Here is a 13,417-nt window from a genome sequence, read left to right as displayed (position 1 = left end):
TACCCAGAGGGCTGAAAAAAGTGATTTCTGACAGTTCCTTGCACTTTTTTCTGACTTTTTCCTTGCACGGCTCGGGAGTTCATGGCTTCCATGACGGCCATGGACCTGACCCAGGTAGTTCAAGGCCCCACCCACTTGGGGAATCACACTCTGGACTTGATTTTTGTCTCTGATCAGTGGCTGAATGATCTAAGAATAGGGGATATAGACATCAAGCCCTTGTCATGGTCTGATCATTCTCGCCTTCACATGGACTTTCAAGTCACTTCCACCCACCGCAGGGAGACGGAACCAACCAAATGGTTCCGTCCCAGGCGCCTGATGGACCCCGAAAGGTTCCTGATGGAGCTTGGGCCATTTCCTGAGACTCTGGCTCACAACTCGACTGAGGACCTGGTGGTCGCCTGGGACAGGGCGGCTACTGGGGCCTTGGACCACATTGTGCCTTTGCGGCCTCTGACCCGATGCCGATCTCGTCTAGCTCCTTGGTTTTCCGAGGAGCTGAGAGAGATGAAGCGTCGGAAAAGACGCCTGGAGAGCGATTGGAGGACAAGCCGATCTGAATCTGACCGAACACAGGTGAGATCTTATATTAAGACCTACCTAGTGGCGATAAGAGTGGCAAAGTCTAGCTACTTCTCCGCTCTTATTGCATCTGCAGAGAACCGCCCAGCTGCGCTGTTTAGGGTGACCCGCTCCCTACTTCAGGTGGGGGTACGGGAAGATCCCTTAAAGGGTCGAGCTGAGGATTTTGTACAATTCCTGCATGATAAAGTCGCTCAGATTCGGGAAGGCCTGGACTCCGATTGGGTAGATCCAGGGGAGGAGACGGGGGCAGGTCTTGAGAGCGTTATCTGGGAAGAGTTTGACTCTGTGGCTCCTGAGGACGTGGACAGGATTCTGGGCAAGCTTAACGCTGCCACATGTTTATTGGACCCGTGTCCCTCCTAGTTGGTACTGGCCTCCCGGGAGGTTACACGAGGCTGGCTCCAGGGGATTATAAATGCTTCTCTGAGTGAGGATGTCTTTCCCACCGCCTTGAAAGAGGCGGTTGTGAAGCCCCTCCTCAAGAAGCCTTCCCTGGACCAGGCTATATTATCAAATTATCGTCCAGTCTCCAATCTTCGCTTTGTTGCGAAGGTTGTTGAGAGTGTGGTGGCACGACAACTACCCCGATACCTGGATGAAGTTGTCTATCTGGATCCGTTCCAGTCGGGCTTCAGGTCACGATACAGCACGGAAACGGCATTGGTCGCATTGGTGGATGATCTCTGGAGGGCTCGGGACAGAGGTTGCTCCCCTATCCTGGTCCTATTAGATCTCTCAGCGGCTTTTGATACCATCGACCATGGTATCTTACTGCACCGGCTGGAGGGGTTAGGAATAGGGGGCACTGTGCTTCGGTGGTTCTCCTCCTTCCTCTCTGACCGTTTGCAGTTTGTGTTGGCAGGGGGGCAGAGGTCGACCTCGAGGCACCTTATTTGTGGGGTGCCGCAAGGGTCAGTCCTCTCACCCCTTCTGTTCAACATTTATGTAAAACCGCTAGGTGAGATCATCCGTGGTTTTGGGGTGAGTGTTCATCAGTATGCTGATGACACACAGCTATACATCTCCACCCCAGACCACCCCAATGATGCCCTTGCTGTGATGTCCCGTTGCCTGGAGGCCGTGCGGATCTGGATGGGGAGAAACAAGCTCAGACTCAACCCCTCCAAGACCGAGTGGCTGTGGCTTCCGGCGTCCCAGTATAGTCAGCTGGTACCATCACTGACAATAGGGGATGAGATCTTGCTCCCCACAGAGAGGGCCTGCAACTTGGGTGTCCTCCTGGATTCACGGTTATCTTTAGAAGATCATTTGACAGCCGTGGCCAGGGGTGCCTTTTATCAGGTTCGCCTGATCCGCCAGTTGCGTCCCTTTCTGGATCGGGACGCCTTGCGCACGGTCACTCATGCCCTAGTTACCTCCCGTATGGACTACTGTAATGCTCTCTACATGGGGCTCCCCTTGAAAAGCACCCGGAGGCTCCAACTGGTCCAGAACGTAGCCGCGCGGGTGATTATGGGCGCAGCTCGTTACACCCATGTAACACCTCTCCTACTTGAGCTGCACTGGCTCCCGGTGGTCTTCCGGGTGCGATTCAAGGTGTTAGTTATCACCTTTAAAGCGCTCCATGGCTTAGGACCTGGATACCTACGAGACCGTCTTTTGCCACCAATAGCCTCCCACCGACCAGTTCGTTCTCACAGGGAGGGACTACTCAGGGTACCGTCAGTCAAATTATGTCGACTGGCGACTCCCAGGGGGAGGGCCTTCTCTGTGGGGGCTCCAACCCTTTGGAATGAACTGCCCCCGGAGATACGGAATATCCCTGATCTCCATGCTTTCCGCCGTGCCCTCAAGACCCTGATGTTCCAACAGGCGGGGCTAAACATACGAACATGTGAATGATTTTTTAAATGTTATCTAATTCTGGGTTTTATTTAATTGACCAAACTAAGTAATAATTTTAATTAGCAATTTTATGATGTTTGTGTGTCTATATTTTTCTTGACTGTACACCGCCTTGAGTCCTACGGGAGAAAGGCAGGAAAGAAAGAAAGAAAGAAAGAAAGAAAGAAGGAAGGAAGGAAGGAAGGAAGGAAGGAAGGAAGGAAGGAAGGAAGGAAGGAAGGAAGAAAGAAAGAAAGAAAGAAAGAAAGAAAGAAAGAAAGAAAGAAAGAAAGAAAGAAAGAAAGAAAGAAAGAAAGAAAGAAAGAATAAATAAATACTGGTCATCATTTATGCCCATTGCAGCATTCTTAAAAACCATGTCACTCATTTCACAACTGCTTCTCTTCACCATGGTGACAAGATAGGACAAATAACGTAAAATGTGAGGACAATCGTAAGTGCGAGGACTGGTCAAAAGTGCGAGGACCAGTCAAAAATAACTTTTTCAGCCCTCTGAGTAGTCCATATGCACAAAAGGACTACCCAGAGGGCTGAAAAAAGTGATTTCTGACAGGTCCTCACACTTTTGACTGGTCCTCACACTTACGACTGGTCATCATTTATGCCCGTTGCAGCATTCTTAACAACCGTGTCACTCATTTCACAACTGTGATGCTTCATGTGACTGGGTGGGTGTGGCCAGGTGGTCATGTGGTATCACTTCTTTGCCCTAATGACAGTTTGCTGCAATGGTCATAAATGTGAAAAACGTTCATAAGTCACTTTTTCCAGTGCCATTGTAACTGTTGTAAGTCAAGGATTACCTGTACAAAAATACAAAAAGCTTCTTTGCTTGCAAAAAGCTGCCCTAAATACCAATTATTAGATTAGAAATACCTGCAAACTGGAGTTACAAATCAGGGAAGGTGCCAAAGTACCTTGAGGAATTAAAATAGTTAAAATGCAATGATAACTATCAGCAGCCAAGTGAAACCCTTTAGCAGAGAAGTCATTTAAGCTCTCCAGAATGAAGCAAAGGAGAAAACAGAGTATCTGTTGCTTATTAAACCAATTACCAGAACAGATAGACACAGAACTAGTCAGATTTCCAAAGCTGGTTCTTTTCAGGAACAGAGATTAACATTTTTCCTTCCAAACAAAGCTGAATAGGTAAAATTACCCCATCACTAAACACAGGATTAAACATCACCAAGCACAGAATTAAACTTCACCAAAAACCAGTTTTAGACCAAAAGTCAGAAAGGGTATGTAAGCTCACATTTGAATGTCAATCTTTCTAGCTAGCCAATAAGCCTTGCTGAATGTCACTCATCTTGGTTCCTTGTCATTAAAAGTTTCTGCTTCGTTATTCAATTATTTCTTCAAAGTGCTGATCATTGCACCCTGGCTGGAAGAACTCCAGCAGGGGAGTATTTCCTCCCAACAGCGGTGTAAAAGGCTTAAAACAACCCTTCCCCTTTAAGAAAGTCAAGCAAAAAAAAAATCTCCGAGTACCTCCAGAAATGGAAGTCTAGGCATACTGCCGGAGAGGCAGTTTCTGTAAACTGGGCAATAAAGATTAGGTTAGGAAACAACACCGAACGTTGTAATTCCTTACAGGATTAACCCTGTAAAGTGGAAAAAAACCAAAAAGATTTCTTTTAACAACCGGTTCTCCGAACTGCTTAACTACTTAACAACCAGTTCTACTGAACCAGTGCGAACCGGTAGAATCCCACCACTGGATAGGATAGGAGAGGTTTCTGTGGGAAAAGGCCGAGCGAGAAAAGAGGATAGGATAGGGGAAGCTTCTGTGGGGCAAGGCTGAGGGAGAGAAGGGGATAGGATAGGGGAGATTTCTGTGGGGCAAGGCCGAGCGAGAAAAGAGGATAGGATAGGGGAGGCTTCTGTGGGGCAAGCCTGAGGGAGAGAAGGGGAGAGGGGAGGCCAATCATAACTACTCATTAATTTTCAAGCTGTGTCGATTTATCAAGCCCGATCACATAATTTCGTAGCGGAGCACAGGTATTCAGCTAGTGTTTATAATAATCTGTTGGTTGTTCCTCATTTGAATAATGTTTTTACACAGTTCCTGTTGTGAGGTTTGGTTCCCTCCTACTTGCTTGCTCCCTCCTACTTGTCCATGGCCGCAACAGCTTCCCAGGGCACACACACTTTTAGCCCAGACAGAGAAATGATGGCGACTGGAAGCCTTGTCTTTGCAAATGACTACTTGGTAGTACATTTGCAAATGTACTACTAAGTCTCTCTAAAAGAGCCTTGGTAGTACAGTGGTCTAAGGCACCCTGTTATTAATCTGGTTATTAAGACCAGCTGCCTGCAATTACTGCAGGTTCGAATCTCGCCAAGGCTCAAGGTTGACTCAGCCTTCCATCCTTTCTAAGGTAGGTAAATTGAGGACCCAGTTGTGGGGGCAATAAACTGACTTTGTATGAATATACAAAAGGATGAAGGCTATTGCTGAGCACATTGTAAGCCGCCCTGAGTCTCCGGAGAAGGGCGGCATATAAATCAATTTTTTTTTAAAAAAATGGGGTGCTTTGGAATAGAGTGATTAGCTAATTGCTCCGTTTCAAAGCGCCCCGTTTGCAAACAAAGCTTCCAGTCTCCCTCTGACCAAAGTGTGTGGTGGAGCCAGAGGCATGGGGGGGGAGGCAGGCAATTCCCAACGCACCTCCCACTCTGTCTCACTGTCTCTCGGCTTGGCCGCATTGGGGCAGGTGCCCATAAAGGGCATCAAAATTGCCTGCCTCACCCCTATGCCTCTGCTGCCGCACAAGCCTCCCATGAGCCAGCCGCACAGCATGTCTGGATCTGCTCTCTCCCCCCCACCCACCCCCGCCTCTGTGCTCAGACGTAACTGCACTGCACCATGGGGCTGGTGGTCTACAGCTACTGCCGGACACCATCGGCACTTACCGCCTCTTGTGCTGGCCATACCCATCCCCCAGGCTTATTTTTGGGGCAGGGCTTATATTAGTTCCATCCCAAAATATCAGGCTAAGGCTTATTTTGGGAGTGGGTCTTATTTTCAGGAAACATCGTAGTAACGATTGTTAAGTGAATCTGATTTCCCCATTGACTTTGTTTGTCAGAAGGTTGCAAAAGGTGATCACATGACCCAGGACACTGCAACCATCATAAATGTGAGTCAGTTGTTAAGTATCCAAATATAAATCACATGACCAGGGGATGTTGCAATGGTCATACCTGTGAAAAATGGTCATAAGTCACTTTTTCAGTGTCGTCGTAACTTCTAATGATAAATAAATGAACTGTTGTAAGTCGAGGACTATCTGTACTAGAGTGAATGTGTGCTGGCCTTTCTGTTTCCTTCTTAGCTTTTTTATTGTTTATTTTGAATGGTATGTAAATGTGGTTTATTCTTATGTATGCATTGATGGCATATTTGTCTTGAGTGTCAAGGTTCCAGGAATTCCCTTGTGGTTTTTGGATTTTGCTTGGTCTAGGATGCAGTTTTCCGGTTGAAACTATGGTTGAATCTGTTCATGTGTTGTGAGATTAAGGAGTATTGTGTTGTATATATATTCATAGTATAGGTAGATGTACACACAATCACACACACAGTCTATTTTTGTGTATGTGTAATTAGTAAAGAGATTAAGGATTAACATGAGAGGCAATGAAGCAGAAAATAATACCGTATCAAGGAAATACTGAAATAAACAAGCAAACAGTCAAGTAGGAAACAATACCCTAATTAAGGAACTATCAAAAAGAAAAAACTATATCCCTACCATCAATAGCAGGGCAAGCAAATCCCATTGATCACTCAAACAGCACTCATGGTATTATCTAACGTGGTAAGGAAATGTCTGCAAGCAAACAGCCAAGAGACCACTTAGGATTCCACAGTTCAAACCTGAGCTTCCTATATTCTCTTCTATTGATATCATATATCACACGAGATATGAAGAACACATCTTCCTTCCCCTATCCTTGCCACTTTCTATAGAGGGATGGTTGAAAGCATCTTGTCTTATTATATATTACTGTGTGGTTTGGATGTATTACTGTCACAGACAGGAAGGTTGTGTAGAGAGTGGTGAGGATGGCAGAAAAGATTATTGGATGCTTACTTACTTCTATTTAGGACATGGCATATAAGTGCTGCTTGGCCAATTCCATGACCAGTTTTCTTTGTTGCCTTCTGGGAAGAGGCTTCATGGTATCTAAAGCAGAGCAACTGGATTCTATAATAATATTGTGTGGTGCATGTGTGTGTGTGTGTGTGTGTCTGTGTGTATGCATTCATATGTATATGTATGTATATATTGCATATGTTTGTGCATGTATATGTATGGGTATATATTTATTTTCTTTTGAGAGTGAGCATCAGAATTTCATTTTTTAATGTGTGCCAGTGTGCTCCCAGAAAAAAATAAAAATCCCATCCCATCCCATTTTATCGTGGTGTGGTTTATGTGCAGCCATTGTGGTTTGGTTCATGTTATCTGTGAACATCGCCACAAACACTATAATAAATCAGTTAAAACATAATATTCTATTATGGAAAATTGCATGATGACTTGAGGAAAGAAGGCACCGTTTTGTCTTTCCTTTAATAATTAATTTGTAATTTAACCTATAGTTCAAAATAATAGAAATTACAGGGGTGAAGCAAACAACTGGGCCTATCTATTTTGGAGAATGTGTGTTACAGAAATTAATATAATTTTGTTTCCCATTTTTGTGTTTTATGCAATTACCTTGCAGCAAGCCAAAATTGAAGAAGAACAGCAAAGTTCAACTCAAAATGCTGGTGAGCCCTCCACATCTGATTCAAGACGACCACGCATCAAAAAAAGTGCATATTTTAGTGATGAGGAAGAACTTAGTGACTGATACAAATACTATGTAAATATACTTTATGAAATAAGATTACTGTTGTTAACCATGATCTCACTTTTGTAATTAAAATATAATTAGAAACACCAAACATCTATAGTATTATGTTTATTTCAGTTATTTCAGTTGTTTTTTGTTATATTTTTAAAATTTATATCATTTATATAGCATTCCATCTGATTGACTGCAGATAACATACATGAGCAAATAAAACTAAAATATATTTGAAAAAATAAAACAGTACGGAAAAAAATGCACATTGTAAATAGAATATGGATGTCCTGCAGCTATCCTACAATTTGAAGATTCAGCTGAAATGGGAGTTATGTTAGGCCAACCTCAACATGAGGAGGATAGGAGCCAAGTGTTCCTTTGGTGATAATATATTCCACAATTTGGAATCTAGAGAGATTTGCTCAGATTAGTAAGTAGTGGATTTTATTTTTTCTGTGTAGGAAAAACTGTTTGAGTCAGGGTTATGTTGCTCAGAAGAAAAAATATATATCCTGCCTTGATTGTGAATTAATTGTTCTTCACCAAAAGAAAGGGGCCAGTTGAATCAAATTTTAGTTTCAAACCTCTGAAAATTACAATACTTCCTTGTTAACTTCGTTGTATTATGTTTTTTAAATCCAAAAAGTGAAAAGTGATGTATGCTGTGCTCTTAAGTACATTTGGAGAGATTTGGATCCTTCTTAGGATTGTTAGCTTAATACTTATACTTTGTTAATAGTGAAATCAATGCCTGCACATATCTTTATTGTGAAAGATCAGAAGAATTGCATTATTCAGAAACCAGTGCATTTCATATAAGGTTAAAAAATGTGTTTAATAGGAAAAAGCTTTGGACAGTTGTCCATTACCTTTCTTTTAGTAGATACACTTTCTGAAAGTTGAAAGTGCAAAGTATTATACATATTTCAGGATAAAGGATTGCAGGGAAATATAAATTCAGGTTCTGTATATTTATCACTAGCTGAATACCTGTGGTCCGCTACGAAACTATGTGACTGGGCTTGATAAATCAACACTTACAGCTTGAAAATTAATGAGTAGTTATGATCAGCCTCTCCTCTCCCCTTCTCTCTCTCAGCCTTGCCCTACAGAAACGTTTCCTATCCTATCACCTTCTCTCCCTCAGGCTTGCCCCACAGAAGCCTCCTCTATCCTATCCCCTGCTTGCTGCTGTGAAAGTAAAACTGAAACTGAAAGTCCTCTCCTCTGCTTGTGTTTTGCATTTGGAACAGATTTCTTTTCAGTGGGAAGGGGAAGTAGAACTACTTAGCATCAGAGCATGTTAATAATAATATAGGAAATACTAATGCTCTGATGGTCATTTCGAAAAATCCTTTCTTAGTGAGCACCTAGAAGCCAAGAGGAACATACTGTACGAGGCAAATTTCAAGTTTGTAGGCCTAACGGTTCTGGAGATTTTGTGATGACATGTGAGTGGTATTTTGCTTTTTTATATATATAGATTATCAATAGTTCATATTTGGCCAGAAAATTTAATTATGACTGAGCCCTATCTTAAGAAATGAACATCATGATTTTACGTTAAAAATGTTATTTTGCTGATTCTGCTGTGTTTAGACGATAACATATTATGAAAATATACATTATTTTTTTGCTGTGAGCTTATCGTGCTAGATTTGAATAATTAAACATTAGATAGAAAACCTCTTATATTCAGTTTGTTCCTTGGTGACTTAACTGCAGAATTTGGAAACAGGACAAATGGGAAAAAAAGTTTCAAAAGATCTGCTTGGTTGAACTACAGTTGATTTGGCAGTATACTTTGTAGCTTTTTCATATCCCTTATTATGGTGTTGAGATTATCATTTTTTAATTTCATTTTGGTGGGTTTATTTCTAGGGGGTAATTTTATATTATATTTGTAATTGTTAGCTACTGAAAGCCTTCAGAAATGAACAGCATAAATAAACAAACCAACAAGTAACAAGCGATCTGTAATACTGACCAATGATTATGAGTGCTTTCATCTCTGGTCTTGGCAAATCAACAGATATGTAGGCATGGCTTTATAGAGCTTTATGGTTAGTGCCACATATAAAATCCTATGTTGTAAAAGCTACTTGGATTTGTTGTGTTGAGGAATGGCTTCAGTAGCATATGAAGCTCTGGTGAGGGGAATAATTAAACAGTATGGGTATATTTAACACACATACATAGAAGATCTTCCACATTTATTTATTCTGGCTATTACCAAACATAGATATTTTAGTAGTTCATAAATGTTGGCAGTGGGGAAAAACTCATTAAATTGAAGCTGCTCTGGTGTCATACCTAATGTTTAACAACAGGAAAATTGTGAGCATCCTAGACCAAGCCAAGTTCAAAAACATTAGAGAATTCCTGGAAGCCTGGCATTCAGACATATTGGCCATCAACAGGCACCTAGAGATAAACAACACCTACACACCATTCAAAAGAGACATTCAAACAGCCAAAAAGGAAACAAAAATACCACAATACCTCCTCACCAGCTATCAACATGAGCAAAGATTAATACTAAGTTCAACATTAGATCAACAATCAAGAAGCAAACAATACCCCAATCAGTAAACAGCCTAATGAAGGAACTACCAACACCACTCCCACCAACACTGACTAGTATATAAAATGAGAACAAGCCCCACTGCCTACTAGCATTATGTTACCTAGTTTGGTAATGAAACAAGAAAACAACCAAGCTCAGAGAGCACCAAGGACCATCGTACAGTTCATTCCTGAACTACAACTACTGTACGTTTCAGAGTAGAAGACATACTCCCACCCCCCCAAAAAAGATGGTGAAAATGTCAGTGCGTCACCCTGCACGTCCAGGTTTCCCAAAAATGGGCTCATTTTTCGCAAAAACGGGACGCACAAAGAGTTTGGGAGGCCTGCAGAGTGCTCCTGGGGGCTGGGGAGGGCAAAAATGGGATGCGTGGGAGGTTTGGGAGGCCAAAAACAGGCTCACTTTTTGCGAAAACGGGCCCATTTTTCACAAAAACGGGACACACAGAGGGTTTGTGTCAGGTATGCTTCCTTCAATATCCAGAAAAGGAAAACCCAAACACAACCATTTTGAAGAGATTAGTACTTTTACTGAATATAAAAAGATCGCAACCCAGGTAAAGCTGGAAGTGAGCAAAACGCGCGAAATAGCATCTACTAAGCTTCCCCCCCCCATGTCCATTGATCATCAGCCAATCCAAAGGTCTCCCAAAGGTCAGGTGGCATCACGTCTGGCAGCATCATTCATCAGGAATGTAGGGCAGTTGGTCAGCCGTCCCCTTTGAAGAATCACTTTCGTTTCTTGGGAAGACACGTCCTACAATGGAAAACAAAACACCTCCTGCATCTTCCCCCCCCTTAACTAATCCCTCCCCCGTTTCTTATGGCAGCTGAAGCAGGCAAAGCTGAGGCTGACATTCGGCCCCTCTTGCAGAAGAGACGTTATTCCTAAATAAGAGGAAAGAAAGGAGAAAGAAACAGAATATATACAATGATTATGGTTTATCTGGGTATTTGGTATAGAATTGCTGTATTTTCTTGGGAGCTCAGACATCCCGTTTATTCACCCATTCAGCCTGAGACAAAGGGAAATGTTTCCAGGCAATCAGATATTGGACTTTACCATGGTATTTTCTAGAGTCCAAGATTTCCTTAACTTCAAAATGTTGCTCCCCCTCTATGAGAATGGGAATTGGAGGGGTGCCTTGGTCAGCCCTTAGGGGAGACAAGTGTTCAGGTTTTAATAAACTAACATGAAATACAGGATGTATATGCCTCAACGTTTTTGGCAATTCCAATTCAACTGTTACTGGATTAATCAGTCTAATCACAGGAAATGGTCCCACATACTTAGGGCCCAGCTTTTTAGACTTCTGGGTAGTCTATAAGTATTTAGTAGATAAATGGACTTTATCACCCACTTTATAAATGTGAGCTGGGGACCTTTTCTTATCTGCTTGCGCCTTATGGGCCCGATGTGCCTCATCTAATGCCTTCCGAGTTACTGCTCATGTGCTTTTTAACTGTTCAATCCAATCCATCAAAGAGGGATTCTGGGGATCATCTTGTGGTAGCTCGGGAATGGGTACGAAATCCTGGCCCGATGCGACCTTAAAAGGAGTGAATCCAGTGCTACTGTGTACGGAATTATTATATGCCACTTCTGCAAATGGCAACAAGTCTACCCAATTGTCTTGTTGGTAATTTACGTAACACCTCAGGTATTGTTCTAGAACCCCATTGGTTCGTTCACAAGCCCCATTTGTCTGAGGGTGGTGACTTGAACTCAGCCCCTGGGCGGAGCCTATCAACTTCAAAAATTCCTTCCAGAAACAGGACGTAAATTGTACACCCCTGTCAGAAATAATTCTTTTTGGAGATCCATGTAGTCGGTAAATCTGCCGAATAAACAGTTTTGCAAGGGTTCTTGCTGAAGGAATCTTAGAGCAAGGGATGAAATGTACTTGTTTGGAAAACAAATCAGTCACTACCCAAATGACAGTGCAGCCTTCACTCTCTGGCAAATCCACAATAAAATCCATAGATATTTCCTTCCATGGGGCATTCGGTCTGGCCACACTTTGCAGTAATCCCGGAGGTTTTCCTGGAGGTCTTTTAGCCGAGGCACATACTGGACAGCTAGCCACATATGTCTCTATGTCCTTTTTAAGTGCAGGCCACCAAAATTGTCTCTTAACAAGATGTAGGGTCTTAACAAACGCAAAGTGTCCTGCGGCCTTGGCATCATGAGCATAATTCAGTACGGTTGTCCTTAATGTGGTTGGAACATACAATTTCGATCCAACCCAAGCTAGGCTGTCACGAAGTGTGCATTCATTCGAGTGGTTCTTAAACCACTCGTCAGTTATTAGTGCTTCTCGCAAATTTTCGAGTAAATCCCCCGAGAGTTCTGGTTCGGTTTTACTCTGCGCTCTGGTAGTGACAGGTGTCGCCAATTGTGTCAAGGGGATCATTGGTTGAACCACTTCCTTCTTGATGCTGTTGTACTGCGGCAATCTGGAGAGTGCGTCTGCCATGAAGTTTTTTCCACCAGGAAGGTAACGTAGAGTGAAATTGAAACGCTTGAAATGTTGGGCCCAATGCGCCTGTTTTGGTGATAGTTTGCGTGGTGTTTTTAATGCTTCTAGATTCTTATGATCAGTCCACACCTCGAAAGGGTGTTTCGCCCCTTCTAAAAATTGTCTCCATGTTAACAGCGCCCATCTAACTGCAAACGCCTCTTTCTCCCATATGGCCCATCTCCTTTCCGTCTCCGACAGTTTACGAGATGTGTAAGCACAGGGTTGTAATATCCCGTTTTCAATCTTTTGCAAGAGTATTGCTCCTACAGCTACGTCGCTGGCGTCAGCTTGTACTACAAAAGGTTGTTCCATGTCGGGGTGTTTGAGCACAGGTTCAGCCGCAAAAAGTCGTTTCAATTTTTCGAAAGCGGCTTGACAGTCCATAGTCCATTCTAGTGGTTTCGAGGGTTTGGGCTTAACTTCCCCTTTGGTTTTTAGCAAGTCTGTAATTGGTAGTGCGATTTTCGCGAAAGAGGGGATAAATTGTCTATAAAAGTTAGCAAACCCTAAGAAACTCTGTAACTGTTTACGGGTGCGCGGTGCGGCCCATTCCAGCACTGCCCGGACCTTTTCAGGGTCCATCTCTATTCCTTCATGCGATATACGATATCCAAGATAGTCGATTTTGTCTTGGTGAAATTCACATTTAGAAAGCTTGGCATAGAGTTCAGCCGCTCTGAGTTTCTTCAAGACTGTCCGTACCAACTTTACATGGTCGGCCATGTTGTCAGAATAGATCAGAATGTCATCCAAATAGACCAACACCCCCTTATACAGGTGCTCATGCAATACTTCGTTGATCAGCTGCATGAATACAGCAGGGGCTCCCTGTAGTCCAAAAGGGAGTACTCTAAACTGGAAACATCCCAGAGGGCAATTAAATGCTGTCTTCCATTCATCCCCCTCTTTTATTCTCACTCGGTAGTATGCCTCTCTTAAATCAAGTTTGGTGAAAATTTTTCCCTTCCCTAAATGGGCTAACATGTCCTTCA

General features: G+C 42.9%; 2 protein-coding genes across 12 annotated transcripts in view; one reads left to right on the top strand and one right to left on the bottom strand.

Moving 5' to 3' along the window:
• The window catches only part of ZCRB1 (zinc finger CCHC-type and RNA binding motif containing 1), a 45,558-nt gene extending 36,556 nt beyond the window's left edge, over positions 1-9,002 (top strand). For all 6 annotated transcript variants that reach the window (XM_087873266.1, XM_087873267.1, XM_060689049.2 and 3 more), the window contains one exon: positions 7,192-9,002. In XM_087873266.1, the coding sequence (XP_087729392.1) occupies positions 7,192-7,320 (129 nt within the window). In that variant the 3' untranslated portion in view covers positions 7,321-9,002. The remainder of the gene's footprint in view (positions 1-7,191) is intronic.
• The window catches only part of PPHLN1 (periphilin 1), a 170,767-nt gene that overhangs the window by 106,976 nt on the left and 50,374 nt on the right, over positions 1-13,417 (bottom strand). The gene's annotated exons all lie outside the window — the stretch shown is intronic.

This window comes from Pantherophis guttatus, chromosome 7, assembly GCF_059756535.1.
Source record: "Pantherophis guttatus breed Tessera chromosome 7, ASM5975653v1, whole genome shotgun sequence".
NCBI classification, from domain to species: Eukaryota; Metazoa; Chordata; class Lepidosauria; order Squamata; family Colubridae; genus Pantherophis; species Pantherophis guttatus.
This window is presented reverse-complemented; position numbering and strand designations above follow the sequence as displayed.